Source organism: Rhipicephalus microplus, chromosome 3 (genome assembly GCF_043290135.1).
Source record: "Rhipicephalus microplus isolate Deutch F79 chromosome 3, USDA_Rmic, whole genome shotgun sequence".
Taxonomy (NCBI): domain Eukaryota; kingdom Metazoa; phylum Arthropoda; class Arachnida; order Ixodida; family Ixodidae; genus Rhipicephalus; species Rhipicephalus microplus.
In genome coordinates, this window is record NC_134702.1 from 104,461,606 (window position 1) to 104,484,843 (window position 23,238).

The 23,238-nt window shown below is 45.9% G+C and overlaps 1 protein-coding gene across 4 annotated transcripts in view; it reads right to left on the reverse strand.

Moving 5' to 3' along the window:
- Positions 1-4,012: 4,012 nt before the first annotated feature.
- The window catches only part of LOC119171800 (uncharacterized), a 69,354-nt gene continuing 50,128 nt past the window's right edge, over positions 4,013-23,238 (reverse strand). For 3 of the 4 annotated variants that reach the window (XM_037422666.2, XM_075890084.1, XM_037422651.2), the window contains exons 6-8: positions 11,516-11,766; positions 9,507-9,591; positions 4,013-6,380 (exon numbers count right to left, since the gene is read on the reverse strand). In XM_037422666.2, coding sequence (XP_037278563.2) covers positions 6,177-6,380; positions 9,507-9,591; positions 11,516-11,766 — 540 coding nt within the window. In that variant the 3' untranslated portion in view covers positions 4,013-6,176. The remainder of the gene's footprint in view (positions 6,381-9,506; positions 9,592-11,515; positions 11,767-23,238) is intronic. The other variant, XM_037422657.2, reaches the window with a different exon arrangement.

The window sequence follows — 23,238 nt, forward strand, 5'->3', positions numbered from 1 at the left end:
GGCATTGAGTTCTTTCTGCGGCTAGTGTAGTTATCTTTATGGCATCCACTAAAATGTCAGTGTCAGGGAAATTGATACGGTTCACAGTCCTACTTACTGTATTTACTCAATTCTGGGTTGACCAATTTTGTCATAATTTGAAATATGAAGTTAAGGTGGTCGATTTCGAATCGAAAACTAGTTTCAGTTGTAAAATTGTTCTCAAAATAATACCTGCGTATTTTTGCAAAGGTAGCTCTTCTGCACAGCTTTCAAGCGATGCCGTGAAGCCGCCTTGGCACACCGAAATTTGATTTAGTTTTTTCGGACACATCGTAAATAAATTTTATTGCGATAGCAATTATACGAACTCTGTCGGCTGGATATTGCCACCGACATGGGCGACTGCCGTCATTCACTATATATGTATACGTATCTATATATATAAAAACACAAGAAAAATAATCCAGGCCCTGTCGTGGTGGTCTAGTGGCTAAGGTACTCGGCTGCTGACCCGCAGGTCGTGGGATCAAATCCCGGCTGCGGCGGCTGCATTTTCGATCCAGGCGGAAATGCTGTAGGCCCGTGTGCTCAGATTTTTGTGCACGTTAAAGAACCACAGGTGGTCGAAATTTCCGGAGCCCTCCACTACGGTGTCTCTCATAATCATATGGTGGTTTTGGAACGTTAAATCCCACATATCTATAAAAAATAATCCAGAAAAAGACTCCAGCATGCGGAATCGAACGTCTCACCTCTCAATTGTGAGTGCAAGACGTTAGCCACTGAGCCACAAAGGAAAACCTCCTTCAAGGACGAAACGGCAATCTATTTATATCTACCACTTACCCCTGGCGATAGCCACCTAGGGAGAACTATCGTGTTTTCAGCATTACCTGCAAGATGGCGCAGTAAGCACGCGTCGCCAGATCGTCACAATGCGGCGGCGTAGCGCTGTCATCTCCCGCACGTACTTTGCCCTGCAGAGAGCAGAGGAGGGAAGGGGGACGCTCACGCATGTGCTCGGTTATCTCGCGGTGGGAACAATGTTACGCCTTGGGCTTTCACCGGAACGATTCTGTTGTAGTTACAAAGGTCGCGCACAAAGGTCACTGCACTCGTTGCACAGTCTCTCTCCGTTTGCGAAAAGGGTGCGCTTTTCAGACACAGTGAAGTAACAACTAAGACGCTTATTCGCGTTCATATTTACCTGTGAGTACATTTCGTGCATCATTTGTGCATGAGAAACGCTAGGCATGTTTCGATCTGCTTGCCATTATTCGCGTGACCTTCCAATTTCTTGCTGTCAGGTTCATTGCTTCGCCTTTGCGGCAAAGCTGTGACTTTTTTGATAGAGATGTGCTCATGCTCCTTTTTTTTTGCGATTCTAGGTGGGTCATGCGATTCTAGGTGGGTCGACCAACATTCGAGTCGTCCTTCAATCGTGTCGCTACGATATGTTGTATGCCCACAGATTCTTACGATCGATCATTTGCCGCATCATCATTTGTCACAGCTGGGAGTGTATCACCCATCGAAAACATTTTTGTAGTCTACGAATGGTAGGGGTGCGAAAAGGAGGTGAGGGTGCATGTATTGCAGACCAAGAATGAGTATAAAGGGTGTATTTTTGTCCTACAAAAATAAGCGCGGTCTATATTGCGTGCCTTTTCTGGCATTGTCGCTTTGAGCCCAGCATTTCCTAGTCATGAATGGCATGCGTGTTACCAGCCTGGCATAGCACTCTTGATGTGAAGGTAGTAAGCGATCAGTTTAAAAAATGGGAAACGCAAGCAAGCCAGATGACAGTTACTTTTATGGCTCAGAAACATGCTCATTGTACTACTCAACCGTTTTTTCGAGTGTGGGAGCAGTGTTCAGATGCCGGCCCATCTCTGGTCCCGGTGTCTTCCATCTCGTCTTATCGATGTATGCATTGGGAAGAGGAGGGCTTTCGGAGGCCTTGAAATTCTTCTTCAACTTGTTGGGGGTGAGGGTCTGGTAAAAAGCTATGCTCTGTGAGCTTGCATTGTCTCCATCTGTGATATTTGGCTTATACTGCATGTGCAGAAGCTGCAGATAATGCAATCTTCTAGACACTATGTGGCATTTTTTTTCCCTGGTCCCAGTTTCATTACTTATTGTAGCTTCAGCCAGCCAGTCTATTCTTTGGGTGGAAGCTTTGTCACGGTGTTGTTGTGTCTGTACAAATATGTATGTACACAGATAGGCCATATTAATGTTAAACGAACTGTAAAATATTGCGAGAGCAATTATATTAGACATATCAATTCTTGCCATCGTTGTTGCTGTCATTTTCCACTTGTGTATATAGGTAGAGTTGAACCTCTTTATAAGAGGCACTGATGTAACAGACAGATGGGTATAAGAAGTATCAGCGGGCCTATATTAAAATGCAGGTTGATCAGGAAATCAAAATGTGGTACCGTGCTTGTAGGGAACATCTCATATAAGAGAGAACTTCTCCTTGGCACATGTCTCTTATAAAGAGCGTCAGCTATACATGTATGCATGTAAAACCAAAAAAAAAAAAAAGTCAAGAAGAAAATGTTTTCAAAGCACATGACTGGATTCATACTACCCACCTTTTGCTACATGGCGTCACTAGTTAGGCAATCCAGTCACCATTACAAACATCCTCTTACACTCAAATGGCAAGCTACTTATAGACATACTTTACAGTTAGTGGTCATGTCTGATACCTGCTTCAGTGTCACAGAGACTAGTGCTATAAGTGCGTATGATATGGCTTTAAAGAGCTTAGGTGTGGCTTAGCATGGCCATCGAGAAGGGAAACCACTGTTGCAGGCAATCTGTGAACTCTGCTAAGCAATCGATATTTCAATAACTTATTGTGACAATAATGCATAAAAAGGCTCTGCTTTGAGCTCTCGCATACATACCGGCAACATTTTATGTCATTGGTGCAATACAATGACATCATCCTATAGCCGCCGTGTTGCAGCTTCAGCATGGTGGAACGCTGTGTATATTACGGCATGTGCAAGCCATTTTATGTCTTAGAACCTGGAAGGCTCTGCATATGAAAGGTGCTTGTCGTTACAACCATCATTCTACATGCAGCTTGTTGTCGCCACTGGGTTGTTCTCATCGCACCAGTTCTGCCGCACCGCTGCACGCCTGCTTGCTTAGCTCGTGTTTACTACTATTCATATTGCTCCTACAGCTGCCAGTCATACTTCGTATATAGGGTTCGAATTCGTTCAGAACTAACAGACTATGATGTCAGTTCTCATTAATATTGTCTCTAATAAAAAAAAACGAGCCCTTAAAGTTACACGTCTTTCTTTTATTTGAATTTGTTGGTATCAAATTCATTATTTTGCCCTTGTGATGAAACTGACCTTTTCACAAAGCTGTGCAAGTTGTGGGATCTTTATGCAAATTGTGCCAAGACTCATTCAAATGACATAACCTCTTTACCCTTAATAACTGTTATTATTTTTCTTACAACAGCATCAATACATGTAGCAAAACATAACTGTGAAACTTAAAATTTGCTGCCCGTAGTGGCACACAGGTAGTGTACATAATGACACTCGACCTAGTTACTAGAGTCCTAATTTGTCCTTTCTCTATCTTCGTAGCACACCATCTAGCACTCATGCAACCCATCTGTTATAACCAGAATGCCTATTTCTGAACAGCCTCGTCGCTTGCACCATTTATGAGAAATATGCTTTGGAAGATGTGGGCACAACAAAAATAAATTGTCGTTCTGGTCAGCATTCATTCTGACTACCTTTTATCAAAAGTCCCAGTTGGTAACTGCTAATGCACCTGTACACAACATATTCGACGTTTCAGCAGTGATAAAAAAATGCTAGTTACATCATAGACAGCACCTCTCTTGCAGCACTGTTAGGATTACATCAATGATCAATGGATTACTTCCATGAAAATCAAATGTTGGACAATCTAAGAAGAAAGGCGCATTCTTATCTGACTTCTTGTTCAAGGTGCTCCAGCAGTTTCAAAATGAAACAGACGCTTGTAGTTGCACACTTTAGGCTTCGTGTGCAAGCATTGTATTTTGTTTATTTGAAAACATTTAGAAAGCTTACATCACAAGCTACTTACATGTCACTTGCCACAATTTAGGAACTGATGGCAAACACTAACACAACAGGACAATCAAAAGTTTAAGCAAGCTAGCTAGCTACCATCTATGAAAAAGCCGCTAGCAAGATTGTCCAGTATCATGAATTGTTGGTACAAGAAACATGTATGCACATGTGGTCATTGCACACTACAATGACTGTGCATTGCATTAACTAAAATTAAAATAAAGTGCATGCAATGCCAATCCGTGCTTTACCTGTCACCCTCATTGTGTGTGCCATTGTTCGTTTTAGTAGCTCAAATGCCAGCTCACTCTCATCTTATAGTCGTGCTGACTGCAATGTGGAGCTGTGTTATTCCAGCCATGACAAAACAACTGCCCGACATGTACATGTCACCTCATGCTGGCCCCCTTGCACAGCATGCATTAATCCCGCACATTAATTCGGGATTCACGCACGCAGCTTGTGAGCAAGCGCAAGAAAATGACCGTAAGGTTAGTGGCAAACCAGCTGATGTCCGTGAAATGGAAAGCGATGTGGCTAACAGTAGGCACTTGGCTTTTCATAACAATGATGCCTGTCAGCCACCAGTAAATTTGCTTATGATTGTGGAGACTAATGTCTTCCTTGTGAGATGTTGATGACTGCTTGCAGGAATGCCATGGGCCATATTTCTAAAGCTTATAACGCATAATCTTTGGTGAAAGTGGACTATCTATTGATGCTTTTGTGTGCTTGTACCCTTCTCAGAAGCATTGATGTCACCCTATTTAGCTGGCACTACTTTCGTCCTTTCAAACATTTTTACTGTGTTAAACAAAGTTTGTGCTTCTGCTATAAGATGACGAAACGTACAGGCTTGTTGAAGGAAGTGTACTGGGTGGCAGGGTCAGTTCTTTTTTTTTTAAACTGCATAATCAATGCCAAAATTTCTGACACATGCCATCTGATATCATTTTGAGCACAGACATGTCGCAGTAGTAGGCAAATGGAGTCACTAATTACATGCCATAAAAATTCATAAACACCATAATTCATAAACACCATTTGATACACTGCACTACAGACCTTCACAGTGTCTACGTTGCCTTTCTGGATGTGCCTGTATGCAAGCTGAGGCACGTTGTAGTATGGTCAACATTAGTGATTGGCGAGGATTGATTATAGCTTGTCTGCAATGTGCAAAGAAACTGGGCTGGGGTACCAAACAGTTACATTCCTGGTTTGTACACAGTGCATTCAAAGCCTCTGCTTGCTCCATGCACTCTCATACTTATCTTTGTTACTTCCCTGTTTTTTCTGCGTTTCTTTTTCTCATGCTACTGGCTTCTGTGCAGGTGTCAGCTGTGCAGGTGCAGGTGTGCAGTATGCTAGCTCTCTCCTCCTTTTTAGCTAGTCTCACTCTTAAAGTATGATAAATAGCATTTGCACATCCCACCGTTCCTTGTTTCCTGATGCTTTCAGCTTCAAAATGCTTGCTGCCTGTCACTGCTGTCGATGGATAGCCATCGAGACGAAGGTCACACCAAGCCATTTTTCTCATGTGTCTACTTAGAGACAATCAGCTAGTTAGAGACAACACTTAAAAGTAGGAGCAGTGATGTGGGTAGTGAATTATTACTACTTGAAACGCCCCTTCTTCAATCCTGTTACATAAGTCTGGTGGCAATGTATCACTCAATCTGGTTAAGCTCACTGTGGAGCAACTTAAAGCTGTTTACATGCTGTGTTGTCTCACACTGTTTATAAGAGTGATGAAAAAATGGCTGGTGTAAATACCCTGTGCTATTAAGAAGGCCCGACAGTTTTATGACATTAATGCATCTTTGAGGCACTTGTGCAGTCGGAGAAGAAAGTGGGGTAGGAGTTGCTGAGTGTTGATACAACAAACAGCAACAGAGCACACATGGGCTGTGCTGTAGTGCTTGTCTGTTATGGCACTGAGTGTCGAACATGATAGGCACGTTCTTACGTGCACAAGCAAGAGGTAGCCCCATTATAACATTATCAAAAAAAAAGTTGGTGTTGCATGTAAACACCAGTTGCAAAAAGCTGTTTGCAACTGCTGTTGCACATACTGCAAGACGTGTGCTATTCATGTGCGGCTGCGCAAATTTGGGTGCGGTGGTTCCTGGCGGCTGTCGCATCGTCCTCGAAGCTCTGGTGGCAGTGCCAGCAAAAGAGGCGCCGGCAGGCCCAGCAGGCATCCACTTTGCTAGCACTTCGGCGTTCCAAGTTAGTGTTGCACGAGGGGCACACTAGATGCTTGCCAGGGTCCTGGACCAGCCATGACTGCTGCAGTGAGGTAAGTGATGTGGCAATAAATTTTGTAAGAGTCTTAACAAGAACCAAATGAAGCATACACTTAGTAAACAGAAACCTAATAAACGAAAACACTGCTTTAATGGAACAAGTGCCTCTAATATGGTTGGTATCAGTAAAGGAAATCTTTCAGTAAAGGAAATTTTAAGTGATGTCTGCGGTCTACACCTATGACTTGGAATGACTTTCTCGTGCCTTCAGCCAGGAAAGAAAAAAAAAAACCTTCACAAGCCGTGCCCTTGGCTGCTTCAAGGTTAATCAAGGATGCCATATCACACTCCCTGAGTCACACTCACAGCTCAAAGATGATACCACGTTGGAGTGCTTCAGTCTGTAGCATTAAGCTTTCATAGAATGGTATTAATATATTCCAAGCACTTCATTTTGACCAGCTCAGTGTAAAAAGCCCCCCACCAGAGTTCTTTAAACCTATCGGTGAACCCGCCCCCCACCTTGGACTTAAAGGAAAGAAAAAAAAGTTCTTTATTGTATCTGTTCATTTTATTTCGGTATGATAGCCAGTGCTGTTAACAATTCAAACAACGTTAAGTCAAGCCATTATATCACAAAATAACAACGCAATGAAGCAAAACATAGTTTTGCAACCATGCTAAACAGTTGCGAGCAGCGTGAGTGCGGACGACGTCACTCAAAATTTGAAAGTCGCGCCTTGTATAGCAAAGCACCATCTGTCGAATGTAGGAGAAACCTCTTTGCTGATAGCGCCATGCAAGGACGGCGGCACAAAAGCAATACGCATGGCATCGAAAATGGCATTCGCGCAGGGTCATCAATCGCACTGCAAAGAAACACGCATCGTGCTCGCCATCTCAGACCATTGTGTCTCCAACCTATGCAAAGCGCAACCGCACCCACTGCGCCGACAGCGTGTTGTGCACCCGCAATGTCTACCACAACGTTTGTGTGCCGCCATCCGACGCTGCGTTTTTGTTGTTAGGTTTGTCGTTGTGAACTTAGTTGGGCAGCTGCTGCGCAGGGCGTGTTCGGCCGGTATACTAGCGACACGGCTGCATGCGCTGGAGCATTGGAACCGAGCGGGTAGACGACGATTCGGCATCGATCCATGCACTTTCGTAATGGGAGGAAACAAAAAGAGGTTTGGGCTACAAAACTGATTTATTGGCATTTTACGGGTCAAAACAAGCAATGTTGTCACCTGAAATTTTCACTGTTATAACTCCCGTGACTTTTTCTCCCGCGTAATGAACCCTCCCCCCAAATTGACGTCAACTTCTTTGAAAAAAAGGTGGGTTCATTATGCTCGTAAATACGGTATATCTGTAAGAATACTAATGGTGAAACATACGATTTGAGAGCTCAATATTTCTTCATGCGTATCTGTCTTTTGGAATTTTTTGTTTCTTTTCAGAATGATGCTTATAGATTTGACCGCATGCATGAAGCTTCAGCAAATTAAATTTTCAGCATTTGGTCACTGTCACAGAGCATCTATCAGGGCCAAATTGTCAAGCTGATGCGATTTATATTTTTTTTTGTAAATGCTTAAACTTAGGTATTTTTGAACATAGAAAGCAATGTAATCATACACTAGCTGTGCAGTTATGAAATTTTATTGCATTTGTTGTATGAATTTTTTTGTTAGGTTATTTTTGATCGTTTACACTACCTTCAGAACAATTGCTCCATGTACTACAACTATGCCACAATGTAGTATTTCACAACTTTATCACATGTTACGAAAGTTGTGCACCTTCTTGCGGTCAGTACACTAAATACTGACGTATTTTGGTTGTGTACCACGGCAATTTGTCACAGAAGCATGCCATGGAATAACTATCTCGTTGTTATTCCGTGTAACATATCAGGGCACAGTGCAAAATTATGTTACTTCAGTTTATTTATTTATTTGTTTGTTTCGTTATACTCTCCAGGCCAAAGGCAGTATGGAGGGGGGTGAAACACGATTTTTTACTCATACAATGTTAGCTAATGATAAAAAAGTAATAAAAACAAAAAAAGATCAAGATATAAGCGGTGTACAAACAGAACAAGTAAGTTAGTGTGGGCGTTTATACAATGCTAGTTAGCGCAGAACGAAACAAGTGATGATCAGTCAAGATGGCCACAGATCCTGGAAGGCGGTTCCAGTCTGAATCGCTGCATGTTTTGGTTAGACATGACATAACGCCAACTTGATTAGGATGATCAATTCTAGATGATATGTAAGAAGGCTGAAAAATAAGTGCCTTGCGAAGAGTTGGAATATTATGATAAATTTTGTGAAACAGACAGAGGCGCAAGAGCATACGACGAGAGGCAAGAGATGGCAGTTCGAGTGAATTTTTCATGGCATAAATGCTAGAGTGACGACTGTAGTTGTGAAGAATGAAACGAACAGAACTGTTTTGGATTAGTTCAAGTTTATGACTTTGCTTTTGTATTTTGTTGTCTCACAAATTGGGACAAAAATGTTTTGAATCCATCAACTATAAATGGGCTTATTGCACAAAAAGAGCGCTTGGATTGTGCTGGAAGCTACCAATAGATGGCGAGGCATGGCTGTGCCACTAAAAGTTTATGTTGACAAGCATCATCGCTATGAGAATTTTCACTACGACTTGTTTTAAAACTATATAGGCCTGTACTTCTGGTTCAGATGTGTGTGCCAGCGACATGCGGTGGCATTCCATGGGCAGCTGCAGTATGTAGTGTGCAGCATCCGAGATCGTCAATTGGTGTGTCAATGATGAAATTAGCCAATACCTGTGGTACGTGCTCGCTCCCGTCAGTTTCGTAGGGTACTTAAATAATGCCAAATAAATGTGAGGATGGTGAGTCGGTGATATGCTGTGTCAACCATCACCACATCATTTTTTGTACGTACCATCAGCCTTCCAGACTTCTTTAAAGTTCAACCCTTCGTTTCGCTCTTAAAATGAGTGAGGTGGCTAAAGACCGTGGCTTGATTTCATCATGCTTGATCATGTCTTGTACACGCACGTGTCTTGCTTTGTTGCTCTCGTAGTTCTTGTGCTTATGTATGAATGAAATTTACAGTTGTTTTTAGTTCTTGCATTGGATATTGCCGTTTCTGCTGTTCTGCAAGTGAAGACTTACTTTGTCGGCAGCAGTACCATTGGTAGGTAACATGGAGGCTCTGAAGGCAGTACACGACATTCCATAGTGGTACAGAGAACGGCACCTGCATGAACACATCAGGCAGGCAGTTGTTGTCATCAAAGGAGGTGTGATCTTTGACTGATACATAGACACTTACATACAGTCGCTTTGTGTTAGTCTCATAAATTGCGGACGGTACAAATCCATTAAAGCTCGTCAGGAAGAATTGCTGGTATTGGTTTTTCAGAAAGGAAGCTATCACTCATGGCCCGAGGTCAGATGCTGTTTAATAACAGTTGGTGACTCTACCATTGGTAAATTATGGTCTGCGGGCTGCATACATGCCCATGATCTGCTGCCAACTAGCACGTTTTCGACGTTAGTAATACACAATGTCCATGTAGCAGTGACGGAAGTACTGCTCCAATTGCGCCAAACTGCCCCAAAAGAGAAATGCTGCTCCATGCTGCTCCAAAATGCAATATTAGCTAGTAACGGCACCAAACCTGCTCTGAAAGGATGTTGGCAAACTAAAAAGAATGAAGTTGAATCATGGGTCCATCCCATGAGCATAAGCGGAACCAAAATCAAGCTGTATACACCATCATCCTAGTATGCTACTGAATGACGTAAACCTAGGAAAATCACAAGGGGTGATACATATTAGGCCATGTTGGCCAATTTGTATTTTTATGCGGGTTGTATTTTTATTTATAAAAGAATTAAGTTATGCTTTCAAATAGAAATAAAAAAAAAACAAGCATGGGGTTCGAGCTCGAGTAATTGCATTTTTATAATCAGTCTCTTTTTTTTTTACCGTTTTGCGATTTTCATAGTTGACACAGGTGAGGGGCATTTAACACAGGTACGCAGTAAAAGATCAAAAGACGTTTAAAAAGTTGGTTGTGCTATACTTGTATGTCAACTCGACTATATCACGTGCTAAAGCTGTCCTCTCCAGCCTGAACACAAGAAAAGTTCGGACTCTTTTGACTCTCCCCCATTATTTTACGCCAATGATACTACTGTATGGCTCGTATACTTGCTGCATACTAGAATATGGCGTGTTTAATAATAAATATAAATATTCATTAGATGCTTAAGGGATGTTTTAGACTTCAGGAACATGCATCTTCTCTGAAAACACCAATAGCAACACTAAGCTGTAGCATTTTTGTCTGCTCCGAAGACACTTAAGCCTGCTCTAAAGCACCATTTTTTCTGCTTCGAAATCTGCTCCAAAAAGCAAACTGTCGCTTCCATCAATGATGAAGAAACAGGCTGTTTGACAATAGCAAGTGCCATCTTGGTGTTTATGTTTCTCATCATTATTTTGTGATTGTTTGTTGATTAGTATTTTGAATAGACATATTTTTTATTCTCACTGAAATAGCTTAATTCCTACTTTTGGTATACTTTAGGCAATTTACGTTTCTGTGTCAATTTATTCTGGCATACCTCTTGAGGGAGAGGAAAGTGATAGCAATAAAAGCAGTACAGAGTTTTTTTAACAAGTTAGTCCAGCCCGGCACCTGCCGCATGGGTCTAGTGTTCACGGCACTCAAGTGCTGACATGAAGGTAGTAGGATTCAATTCCAGCTGCGGCAGCCACATTTCGATAAAGACAGAATTCTAGGCCTGTCTACTTAAATTCAGGTCCGCGTTCAAGAACCTCACATGGTCGAAATTTCCAAAGCTCTCAACTATGGTGTCTTTCATTATTGTATCGTGGTTTTGGGACGTAAAACCAGAACAATTCTTTTAGTTGAGCCCTCCACAGCAGTCTTTCTCTATCGTGTGGCCATCAATAAAATTAGTTGTCCATCCCTGATTTGAGCTAATCAAGCACTTGACCAAAATTTAATCTGAATAATAAACCAAAAAATTTGAAAACTTCGATTAAGCACTTGTAGTAGCCTAATCAAAGTTCCCATTCTAGGCTTGTCTAAGTTCCCATTCTAGGCTTATCTAAGTATCTAAGTTGGAGCATTGAATCTGTTGCTCACCGGAAGCAGACAGCATTGGTGCATCCAGGACAGACATGCACGTCACCCAAGACATGCACACCCTGCTCCTCGATATCTCTGTGGGCGTCCAATGCAAAGTGGCACTCGGGGATGGGGCAGGGAGACCACCGTCCAATTGCATCCGATGCCACAGAAGATTCAAACGACCTACGGGCAAGGTCTCTTAGTAGTCGAGGGTCATTCCCTGCCACATAGACGATGTCAGCCATGGCCCACGGTGATGCACAGTCCTAGAATCCGCATAGTGCACAAAGTGCAAACGTGTGTGCTTGAGTCCATGAACCTTTATTTTTATCTCACTCACAATTGTAAGGTACATTTATGAAGTTATGCTTGACAAAACAACAAAGATGTACAAAAGTTAGGGGACCCTTAAGCTTCGCCTTTAAGTGTTGAACACGATAGCAAAATGCGGCTCCTAGTGTGTTGAAATGGCATTTCCTTGAAGGGGCATAGAGTCTCATAGTGCCTCACAGATGGCAGCACATTATCTGGCGTTTGCTGTTTGCTTGATCAACGCCTCTGGAAAGGCATGATATGTTTTCCACTAGATGGACATAGTTGTCCATTTTTAGAGCTGCTTGAAGGTTCCTGCGTGTTTTTAGTGGCAATGGACGCACTATCTAGGCCTTTTCCGACGTAGTTTGATGGCGTCCCAAATGCGGCTACAAATCGCCAAATGGGCTCGCTTTCGTCAAGACACCTGTCGAACGAAATGCGTTAAGGAGACTCCTTCCACTGCCTGGCATTTATGTAGTTTTTTCCCGAAGAAGCTGTAAGTAACATTATCGCTTTGTAGAAAATCTACTTATTAGAAACCTATAGGAAGAGACTACTTTACATAAAAAGCGGGATACTTTATATGGACCGTTGTCTAAGGTGGAGACAACAAATTCTGGCATAGCTCCTGGTAACATAACCTGAATTATTGTACGAATCAAAAGATCTTGCTGATTTCTTAAGAACAAGAATCTACTCATCACCTGTTTCAAGAACAGGTGACTTAACCCCAGCCCACCTTCTCTGACCTTACGGAAAAGATTAGTCCTAGACGTGCGCTCATATGTCGGCTTCGAGACAAAAGTTGCATAAAATATATGAAACTGCTGAATATTACTTCTTGTGCAGTAAAGAACTTAGAGAACATACCATATTTTAGCTGCCAAAAAAAACTTTACATACTGTGGATATCGCGAATATTTACAAATCCCGCCCACCCCAGCATAAAGTCTTGGTTAACATTTCATCCGCCCTGTCTCTCCAAAACTGCATATTTTCCCTATATCTATCTAGTGGTACTCCTAGGTATTTGTTGGGTACAGTGCTCCACTACAGTTTCTCAAAGACAGTACGAGTGTGCTGCCACAAACCATGTCATAACCCAGAGCTTTTGCCTCTATTCAATAAACTGCCAGTTTGATCACAATCCCTCTGTGGGATCTGCAGTGCTGTTCTCACACTTTCCTTGTCACATATAAATGCAACATCATCAGCATAGGCAAGCACTCGGGATTGCAGCTGGAAACCTCTCAATTGATCACTGTTAATAATTTTCCTACACAGGGGCTCTTAAGCAACGTGCCAGGAAGCACCTACGAAAAGACCTAATAGGCATAGTTTTCCAACCCCACTTTACAGAACAATTTATGGGGACGGATTGAGTAGCGATGTCCTGAAACGCGTCAAAGAGATGTTAGTCCCACCTGGGGTTAAAATGTTTTTTTTTTTAACTTCACACGGTCACACTACCTGTGAAATGGCTTGAACAATGAGGTACGTTTGTGCCGTGGGGAATGAACTGTATTTTATGTAACAAAGCAGAAACTGTGGAACATGTTTTTATTAAGTGTTGGAACGTTGTATTTTATTGGGATGTACTGCAGAGAACTTTGAAAAAGGAGCTACCAATCGACGCCTACGGTATTTGTTTTCTGCCTGTCCAAGGAAATTGTGTCCCGCATGACCTCTTCATGTTTCTAGGTCTTCATAGCATATGGAGGTCACATATGGATGTACAAAATGCTGAGCCCCAAGCGCGATCAATTAATGCCCATTTTGTTGAACAGGTAACGAAGCTAAGAGAAGTGCTGGACCACCGAGGGGCAAGCAATGAAATGCTCAGTTTATTAGACACAGTGAAAGCGTTAAAGGTGCATAAGTGAATACAGCTAGTCTTACGCACGCTGGTGGGTGATGTGTGGCATATGTATATATTGTCACGGGGTCAACACGTGGCCGAAGACAGGAGACTTCGTGTTCGGATTTAACTGTTTATTTGGGCGAACCTGTGCCCAGTAAACGGAAAGTCCGATTACAGCAGCAGTCTTGCACAGATAGCAGTCTAGGACTGATAGCGGCAAACGGAGCGTCGGCCTTCGTTCAACAACTGACAAGCGGCGAAGCGCGATGAACTACGATGAAACAATAATACCAAAAAAACACTGTTTTAGTTTGTTAACGCGCATGAAACGGCTTGAGGCGGGCGACATGCATGACTTCAGGTCGCGATCGGTGTCGTTGAGAGTTCGTGATGCCGTCGGGGACAACCTCGTAATCGAGTGGGCCGAGACGTCGAACCACCCTGTACGGTCCGAAGTAGCGTCGCAGAAGCTTTTCATTCAATCCACGTCGGTGTATCGGCGTCCACACCCAAACACGTTCACCGGGCTGGTATTCCACGAAGCGTCGTCGAAGGTTGTAACGGTGGCTGTCTGTCGTCTGTTGATTCTTGATACGGAGATGCGCAAGTTGTCGGGCTTCTTCGGCACGTTGAAGGTACTCGCTCACATCGAGGCTTTCTTCGTCGGTGACGTTGGGTAACATGGCATCGAGCGTCGTTGCCGGGCTCCTTCCGTAGACCAATTTGTATGGAGATATCTGCGTCGTCTCCTGCACCGCCGTGTTGTATGCGAAGGTCACATACGGAAGAATGGCGTCCAACGTCTTGTGTTCGACATCGACGTACATTGACAGCATGTCGGCGATCGTCTTGTTGAGGCGCTCGGTGAGGCCGTTGGTCTGTGGGTGGTACGCTGTCGTCCGGCGGTGGTTTGTTTGGCTGTATGCCAAGATCGCTTGAGTTAAGTCGGCAGTGAATGCCGTTCCTCTGTCGGTGATAAGGACCTCTGGGGCGCCGTGACGTAGGACGATATTTTCGACGAAGAACTTAGCTACCTCGAATGCACTGCCTTTTGGCAGGGCTTTTGTCTCGGCGTAGTGGGTGAGATAGTCGGTAGCTACCACGATCCACTTGTTTCCGAAAGCCGACGTCGGGAACGGCCCTAGTAGGTCCATACCAATCTGCTGGAAAGGTCGGCAAGGTGGATCAATTGGCTGCAGAAGTCCCGCTGGCCTTGGCGGCGGTGTATTGCGTCGCTGACAGTCCCGGCATGTCCTCACATAATGAGTGACGTCGGTGGTAAGACGTGGCCAGTAGTACCTTTCTTGTATCCTCGCGAGCGTGCGAGAAACACCGAGGTGCCCTGCCGTCGGATCGTCGTGCAGGACCTGCAGGAGTTCTGGTCGTAGAGCTGAAGGCACCATAAGGAGGTACTTAGCTCGAAGCGGTGAAAAGTTTTTCTTTTGTAGAAGACCGTTTCGTAGGAAGAACGACGCAAGTGCGCGCTTGAATACCTTCGGGACTTCGGCGGTCCTGCCTTCGAGGTATTCTATTAGGGCCTTAAGTTCCGGGTCGGCCCGCTGTCGTTCAGCGAAGTCGTCTGTAGTTATCGTTCCCAAGAAGTAGTCGTCATCCGGGTCGTCGGGTAGCGGTTGGTCGACAGGCGCACGAGAGAGACAGTCGGCGTCGGAGTGTTTTTTGCCAGACTTGTAAATGACAGTAATGTCATATTCTTGAAGTCTCAGGCTCCATTGTGCGAGGCGACCTGAAGGGTCCTTCAAGGTGGCTAGCCAACACAAGGCGTGGTGGTCGCTCACAACTTTGAAGGGCCTGCTGTAGAGGTAGGGGCGAAATTTTGACGTAGCCCAGATGATAGCGAGGCACTCCTTTTTTGTTGTGGAATAATTTGCTTCCGCTTTGGATAGCGATCGGCTGGCGTAACTAATAACCCTTTCAAGTCCGTCAGCCCTCTGCACAAGAACGGCGCCAAGACCTACGCTGCTTGCGTCAGTATGTATTTCTGTCTCGGCGAATTCGTCGAAATAGGCAAGTAACGGAGACGTCTGGAGGTGATGTTTAAGCTCCTGGAAAGCGTGTTCCTGTGGCGTTTCCCACTTGAATTCCACGTCGGCCTTGGTAAGGTTAGTGAGAGGATCGGCGATGCGGGCGAAGTTTTTCACAAACCGCCTATAATAGGTGCACAGGCCCAGAAATCGGCGCACGGCCTTCTTGTCAGTGGGCGGCCGGCAGTCGGCAATGGCGGCTGTTTTCCGTGGATCGGGACGAACTCCAGACTTGCTGATAACGTTCCCCAGAAACAAGAGCTCCTCATACGCAAATCTGCACTTTTCTGGCTTCAGTGTGAGTCCGGATGTCTTGATGGCTTGAAGTACAGCTTAGAGGCGCCGAAGATGCTCGTCAAAACTCGAGGAAAACACGACGACGTCGTCCAAGTACACAAGGCAAGTCTGCCACTTCAATCCTGCCAGTACTGTATCCATAACGCGTTGAAAAGTTGCAGGCGCTGAGCAAAGGCCGAAGGGCATCACCTTAAACTCGAAGAGGCCATCCGGTGTTATAGACGCCGTCTTCTCTCGGTCTCTTTCGTCGACTTCGATTTGCCAATAGCCAGTCTTGAGGTCCATTGACGAAAAGTACTTGGCGTTATGGAGCCGATCAAATGTGTCGTCTATTCGTGGGAGAGGATACACGTCCTTTCTTGTGATTTTGTCCAGGCTGCGATAATCGACGCAGAAACGTAGGGTCCCATCCTTTTTTTTCACTAACACCACGGGGGATGCCCATGGGCTCTTGGACGGCTGGATAATGTCATCCCGAAGCATTTCATCAACTTGTCTCTTCATGGCCTCACGTTCTTGCGTCGAAACCCTGTACGGACTCTGACGGAGTGTTCTGGCATTTTCTTCGGTTATGATGCGATGTTTCGTGATTGGGGTCTGCCGAATTTTCGATGACGACGAAAAGCAATCTTCGTCTTGCAGGAGCAGGGCCTTGAGCTGTTCTTGCTTATTGTTCGGAAGTCTGGGATTGATGTCGAAAGCTATGGGAGGGGCTTGGTTCCTCTGAGCAGGTTCCGCAGAATCGGCGAGGGCGAAAGCACTGGTGGCTTTGACAACTTCTTCGATGTATGCGACCGTTGTTCCTTTGTTCATATGTTTGTACTCATTGCTGAAATTCGTGAGCATAACCGTTGCTTTGCGTCCCCGCAGCTCTGCAATTCCTCTTGCGACGCAAATATTTCGGGTGACCAACAGATGCTGACTGCCTTCAACGACACCTTCCAAGTCAGGTGATTTAGGAGCGCCGACTGAAATAATGACGCTTGAGCGAGGCGGAATGGTGACTTGTTCTTCCAGCACATTCAAGGCATGGTGTCCTGACGGCGTGCGCGACGGTAGTGCTTCTTCTGTGGATAACGTTATCGACTTTGTTTTTAGGTTGATGACAGCACCATGGAGGCATAAGAAGTCCATGCCAAAGATGACATCTCTCGAGCAACGCTGTAGGACTACGAAGTCTGTAGGATAAATACGGCCGTTAATGGTGACTCTCACTGTGCAGATTCCTGCAGGCGTTACGAGATGACCTCCAGCTGTGCGGATTTCGGGGCCTTTCCAAGCTGTCCTAACTTTCTTCAACTTCGCGGCAAACGACCCGCTGATGACAGAATAGTCAGCTCCAGTATCGACGAGAGCGGTCACACTGTGGCCGTCGATAAGAACGTCGAGGTCGCTAGTTCGCCGTCTCGCATTACAGTTAGGGCGGGGCGTCGGGTCACGGCTGCGTCAGCTTGTTCCGCTGCTTCCATGTTGCGTCGTCAGGCCACCTTCGGTAAGTGAGCTTTCGCCGTCAGGGCTTTGCCTGGTTGGCGTTGCGTTCGGAAAGCTCCGTCGTGGCGTCGTCGTCGTCGGGGGGTCTTCGGTAGTTCGTCGCACAGCAACCGCACCTCCACCGGTTGCTGCCCTTAGTTTCCCGGATACAGGCTAGGAGACCGGCCCCGGGTTGGGCCGGAGTACTGCCGGGGGTGCGGTGACATGCGGCGGCTAGGCGACGGCAAACGGGAAGGACTTTGTGGTGTCCATTGAGTTCCTGTCAGGTAGTCGGCGATGTCACGTGGCCGTTCCCCTGGCTGCGGACATGGTGCATCGACGGCGAAGCCACGCAGTCCCATCTGTCGGTACTGGCAACGGCGGTAAGTGTGCCCGGCCTCGCCGCAGTGGTAGCACAGTGGGCGGTGGTCAGGGGTGCGCCAAACGTCGTTTTTCCTCGGCGCACTGCGCTGGCCCGCTGGCGAACGGTAGGTCGTCGGTGGGGGTGGTGGCGGCGGTGGTGTCTGGCGACGGAAGTGCGACGGGGCGGCGTTTCAGCGTGGACGGGGAGGAGCATTGTGGCGCACTGCAGCAGCGTAGCTCATAGTTTCTGGCTCGGGCAGCGGTGTTTGGGGAATTCGAAGCGATTGCCGAACTTCTTCTCGCACAATGTCGGCGATCGAATCCACTTGAGGTTGCGCCGAAGGCAACAGTTTGCGCAGCTCTTCCCGCACGATCGCTCGGATCGTTTCACGCAGGTTGTCGGAGTCACTGGCTTGAGCAGCAGCGCATTCTGGAGTCAGACGACGATTATACTGTCTGGTGCGCATGTCCAGGGTTTTTTCGATGGTGGTCACCTCTGATACAAATTCTTGGACGGTGTTTGGTGGATTCCTCATTAGTCCCGCGAAGAGCTCCTGTTTGACCCCTCGCATGAGGAAACGAACTTTCTTCTCCTCAGGCATGTCTGGCTCAGCGTGACGAAATAGGCGGGTCATCTCCTCGGTAAAAATTCCAACCTTTTCATTTGGTAGCTGAACCCGGGTTTCTAGTAGAGCAGCGGCCCTCTCTTTGCGAGCGACGCTCGCGAACGTTTGCAGAAATGCGCCGCAGAAGACATCCCACGTTCGGAGCGTGGACTCCCGATTCTCTAGCCAGGTCCTTGCGGTGTCTTACAGGTAGAAGTACACACGACGGAGCTTTTCTTCGTTGTCCCAGTGGTTGAGGGCGGCCACACGGTTGTATGTTTCTAGCCAGGTTTCCGGGTCTTCAAACGATGACCTATGAAACGTTGGTGGTTCCTTGGGTTGACGAATGACGATCGCGGGCTGGGACACTCCGGTTGTCATAGTTGCTGCAGTAGAGGTCATGGCCTTGGCTTTCCGCGCCTTGTCTTGTAGAAGCCCGTACTTCAGTGGGAGACCTTGCTGTCGGCGGCTTGTTCGCTGCTCTTGGTTGGCGTCGGTGTCTTCTCCGCGACGTGGCCTGGGTTCACGGCTTGACGGGGGCGTCCGGTACGTGAACGAAGCAGCACCTCCACCAGATGTCACGGGGTCGTGACGTGGCCGAAGACAGGAGACTTCGTGTTCGGATTTAACTGTTTATTTGGGCGAACTTGTGCCCAGTAAACGGAAAGTCCGATTACAGCAGCAGTCTTGCACAGATAGCAGTCTCGGACTGATAGCGGCGAACGGAGCGTCGGCCTTCGTTCAACAACTGACAAGCGGCGAAGCGCGTCGGCATTTATACTCTTGCCATCGAATGTTCTAGCGTTATCGCTGGCGGTGGCGTAGGTTCCTGAACAATCTGTACCGTTCGCACAGTGGGCGTGATCTTATCGAAATGATCTACTACAGTCCGGAACCTTCTCGAAAACTTCAGGCGCGGTTTGCGCTGAGAATCGTGTGGTGTTTTGGGACGATAACGAAAACTTGGGAAATGGAACGTGGCAATATGTATAAAATGTATTGAAAGTGTAATAAAGAAAAAAATATAACATTGTGGCTTTGTGGTAAGACACCTGCTTGCCACGCACGCGATCGGCCCAGGTTTGATCCTCAATGGGAGCGAGAATTTTATTATTTGTTTTGTTTGCTACTTTCTCGATTTTACGCTCATGAATGATTTTTTGCTCACAACCCGGGACGCCGACAGCAGAATATTTGCGACACAATCTTTCTAACGCTATCGCGTTAATAGTGCAGGACATTGGAATTCGATATTGATTGTCTGAGGTACTCCATTAAAGTAATAAGAAAAGGAGACATAGGTAGGTTTCCACTTTTGCAATAACCAGTAGTCTCGAGCAGCAATTTCTATCATTCAGCCAAATCTCAAGGAGGTATAAAACAACAAAGCTGGGTAAACCAAATACTCTTCTTAGAGAAATCTCAAGCAACTCCCTGTTTCTGAGCTAACTAGTTGTTCATGTATGCTAACAACTGGCAACAATTGTACAGGGAAAAAATTCTGTCAATAACGTAAGGCCAAAGAAATTGTATCCAAAGGGAATCATGAATGGGTGCGAAGCAACAGAGGTGCACACGCCATTGACTCGGCTGAAAAGGGAATCGACGTGGGTGAAGGAAGAACGGCTTGAATCGAAACTCGGTGTAGCCTTTACTCGAGTAAAGGTTTCTTTGAAATGCAAGGACAGGGGAGGCAGCTTGGGTTTTGTGTAAGTTTCATCGCAGATAAACAAGCCGAAAGGGTTTCCACTCGACGTGCACTTGAGTGTTGCAGGTGGTGGAGATGGTGTTGTGAGCGGGCGGAGGAGCAACACATCTAGGTGTGTTGGCAGGAGCTGGCAGCTTCTGCGGGTGAGGGAGAGAGTGACGTCAACGCGCACCTGCGACCTGACCTACTTAGCCTCGTTCCAACAACGGCGGGGGGGGGGGGGGGGGACGCGGTGCGGAGCGTTGGCATAGAGACACGGACAGACAGCACTACACAAACTAGTCAAAAAGCTGCTTCCCATCTAAAACAATTTATTCTTCATTCCACTTTGCTGTGCAAATTCTGATACCGATATTGAAAGCTGAACGTATGAATATACAGGGTATATCTCCGATTAGGAAGTTCATAACTTTCTATCAGATATTAGAGTTTTTCTACTTACAACAAAAGCTCGAGAAATAAAAAAAAATTATCACGGGACATGCCGGCTCACGCACAAGTGCGTGTGATGATTCTTGTGCTCCCTAACATTCTGCATCCGAGCAACCATGGCAGTTGCCCGGTTGTGCTGTCTATGTTTTTTTTTAATAAACAGGGCAGCGAGAATGGTGGTGGCTGTGCGGCAAACACGTTTTGGTTACGATCACACAAGTAATAACTTCTGTGTGTGGTTATTGCTGGCATGACCTACCGCGAGGAAAACATTGTTTATACATGAAATGTTAGCTAACACTTGAATCACGCTATGCATAGGCCCGCAAAAGGGCATGTCACGTAATATTTTTTGTATTTCGTGGGCATCTGTAGCAAGCAGAGAAACACGGATACCTAACGAATGGAAAGTTAGAAACTGCCTAATTTGATGTTTTCCATGGATCAAGAACTTTTGCATTGGTGTTTCCCCAAGCTTTGTTGCTTCAAACATTAATTAATTAAAATGGCCTAGTTAAGCAATCAATCAGACGAAGAAAGTCAGACTTACTCCAGGCAACAGTCAGCAGCATGCATTCAGACTCGTCGTCATTGAGTGTCTTCACATTTTTTTTTAAAGTCTGGCTAGAATTTGCTAGGACATCCTGTCTATATAAGGTAAACCGGAATATAACAAAACTGGTCAATTCTCAGAAAAATTCGTTATAAAGAGGGTTTCACTATATACAGGTTCGGTACGAAAATTCGGAAAATAAATGCCCAAATTAAACAAAACGGGGACTAAAAACAGAGCGAAACCAAAGCACTTATTGTACAGTTAGAAAAACTGCGTTATTACTGCGATATTAATTACATGGACACTCACGGCGGGTTTTTGCCGTCGTCGTCATGTTCCGTAACAAGTCCAAATTGATAACATGCTCCGCGCATCGTAACTTTCACTAGTGGCTAAAAGCATGCAAGTGCTGATGAAGCAGAAATCAAATGAGTCGGCCCATCCCTATGGCCTGGAAAGTTCAAAGATAACATATCCCGCGTGTTAGAACTGCCGTAGAAAGCTCGAACAGAAAGTAAACCACCCGTCTTGAACGAGCATGAAGCAATGCGGGATGGCTGGAAGGCATTGCTCGAGCAGCTATAATGAACCTCGATTTTAAGGGTGGTCACGATCGCTGATGAGCTTGCTAATCGGCGAATATCAGTGCGGTTTCATCAAGAAAAGGCTGTCTGGAAGGAGTACTTTTTCCTGGAGAGGTCGTATTTGCTCACGCCAGCATTCATAGGGGTTCCGCGACATCGAATCTGAAAAAGTGGGCTGCCAGCCTTACTTCTTATAACATTACAATTTTTTGCGATCACGTTCATTGCAATGCATTCAACGTGCCATAGTGTTGCCAGAACTAATCGGATAATCGCAAAAGCTACCAGCCTGCGATCTCGCGGCGGAAGTGCGTGACGAGTTGACCTCTGAAGATCAGTCGTGACCGTGGGCTCGGAGAGTTTCCATCAGCGCCTAATGCGACATCCCCTTGGTGGTGACGAAGGGGTTTTTCGATACTAAGAAAAGTCATAGTTTCGTTGCAAGGGCGAAGCGAGAAATGCGATAAGCAACAACTTAGAATGTAACGCTGAGAATGGCAAGCAGATCTAAATGTGCAGTGCGCTGCTCACGCGCAAATGATGCACGAAAACAACATACACAGGACGAGAGCCAACTAATAACGTTTACCGCTCGACACTTAGCGTGCTGTGTAAACAAAACCGTGGCACGGAACGTAATTACAGGTACAGATATGAGTGCAAACTAACAAGTGCCCTAGTTTTACTTCACTGAGTTTGAAAAGTGCACTACTTTCGCAAACAGCGCCTGTCCAGCGAACGGAGTAATCTTTGTGCGGCAACTAAACGCGATCGTTCAGGTCAATGTCGAAGACGCAAGATTCTCCCCACCAAAGGATAAGTGTGCACCCACAAGCATCTAACCCCCCACCCCATTCTCAGGGCAAAGTACACGTGGGAGATAAACGCTCGTCAGCGCATCGTGACAAGCTGGGCGCTGAGCGCGGGCGGGTTTTTTTTTTTTTTTTTCCCTGAGTTTTCACATATATAGGTACGTATAGATATACGGCGAATGACGGAGACTATGGCAAAAGACCATTTGAGACTGTTTATACAATTGCTATCTCAATAAAAAGAAAAGCAAAGATGAACGTCGTCGGGGGCCACACCATGCGCACGCAGTGAAACTATGCAGATGGGCGAACGACACGGACAAAACATGGGTACCGCGGAAAAACCATTCGGCAAAGCGCCCTCTATATGCAGCACGGCCCCAGATGTGTGATGCTAACTAAAAGCGTGGCACTGCCAAAACGCAAAAGTAGTTTTATTTTTGTTTCGAATTGCGGGGGGGGGGGGGGGGGCACACCAGCGCATGCGCCTGCGGCGGCTAGAACAGCGGCAATGCCAGCTGGTGGGGTGCAGGCCCACCTCGCAATAACGAGCGCTCGCTCTCGCCTTGTGCTCCGTACGCCCCGACGCCGCTTCACACTTCGTTAGCAGCGGGGTAGCCGCGGAAGATGCATGCTCGTACCAAAATGCCAATATGCGGAGCAAAATTCCTAGATTGTTTGCGGGGAAAATTC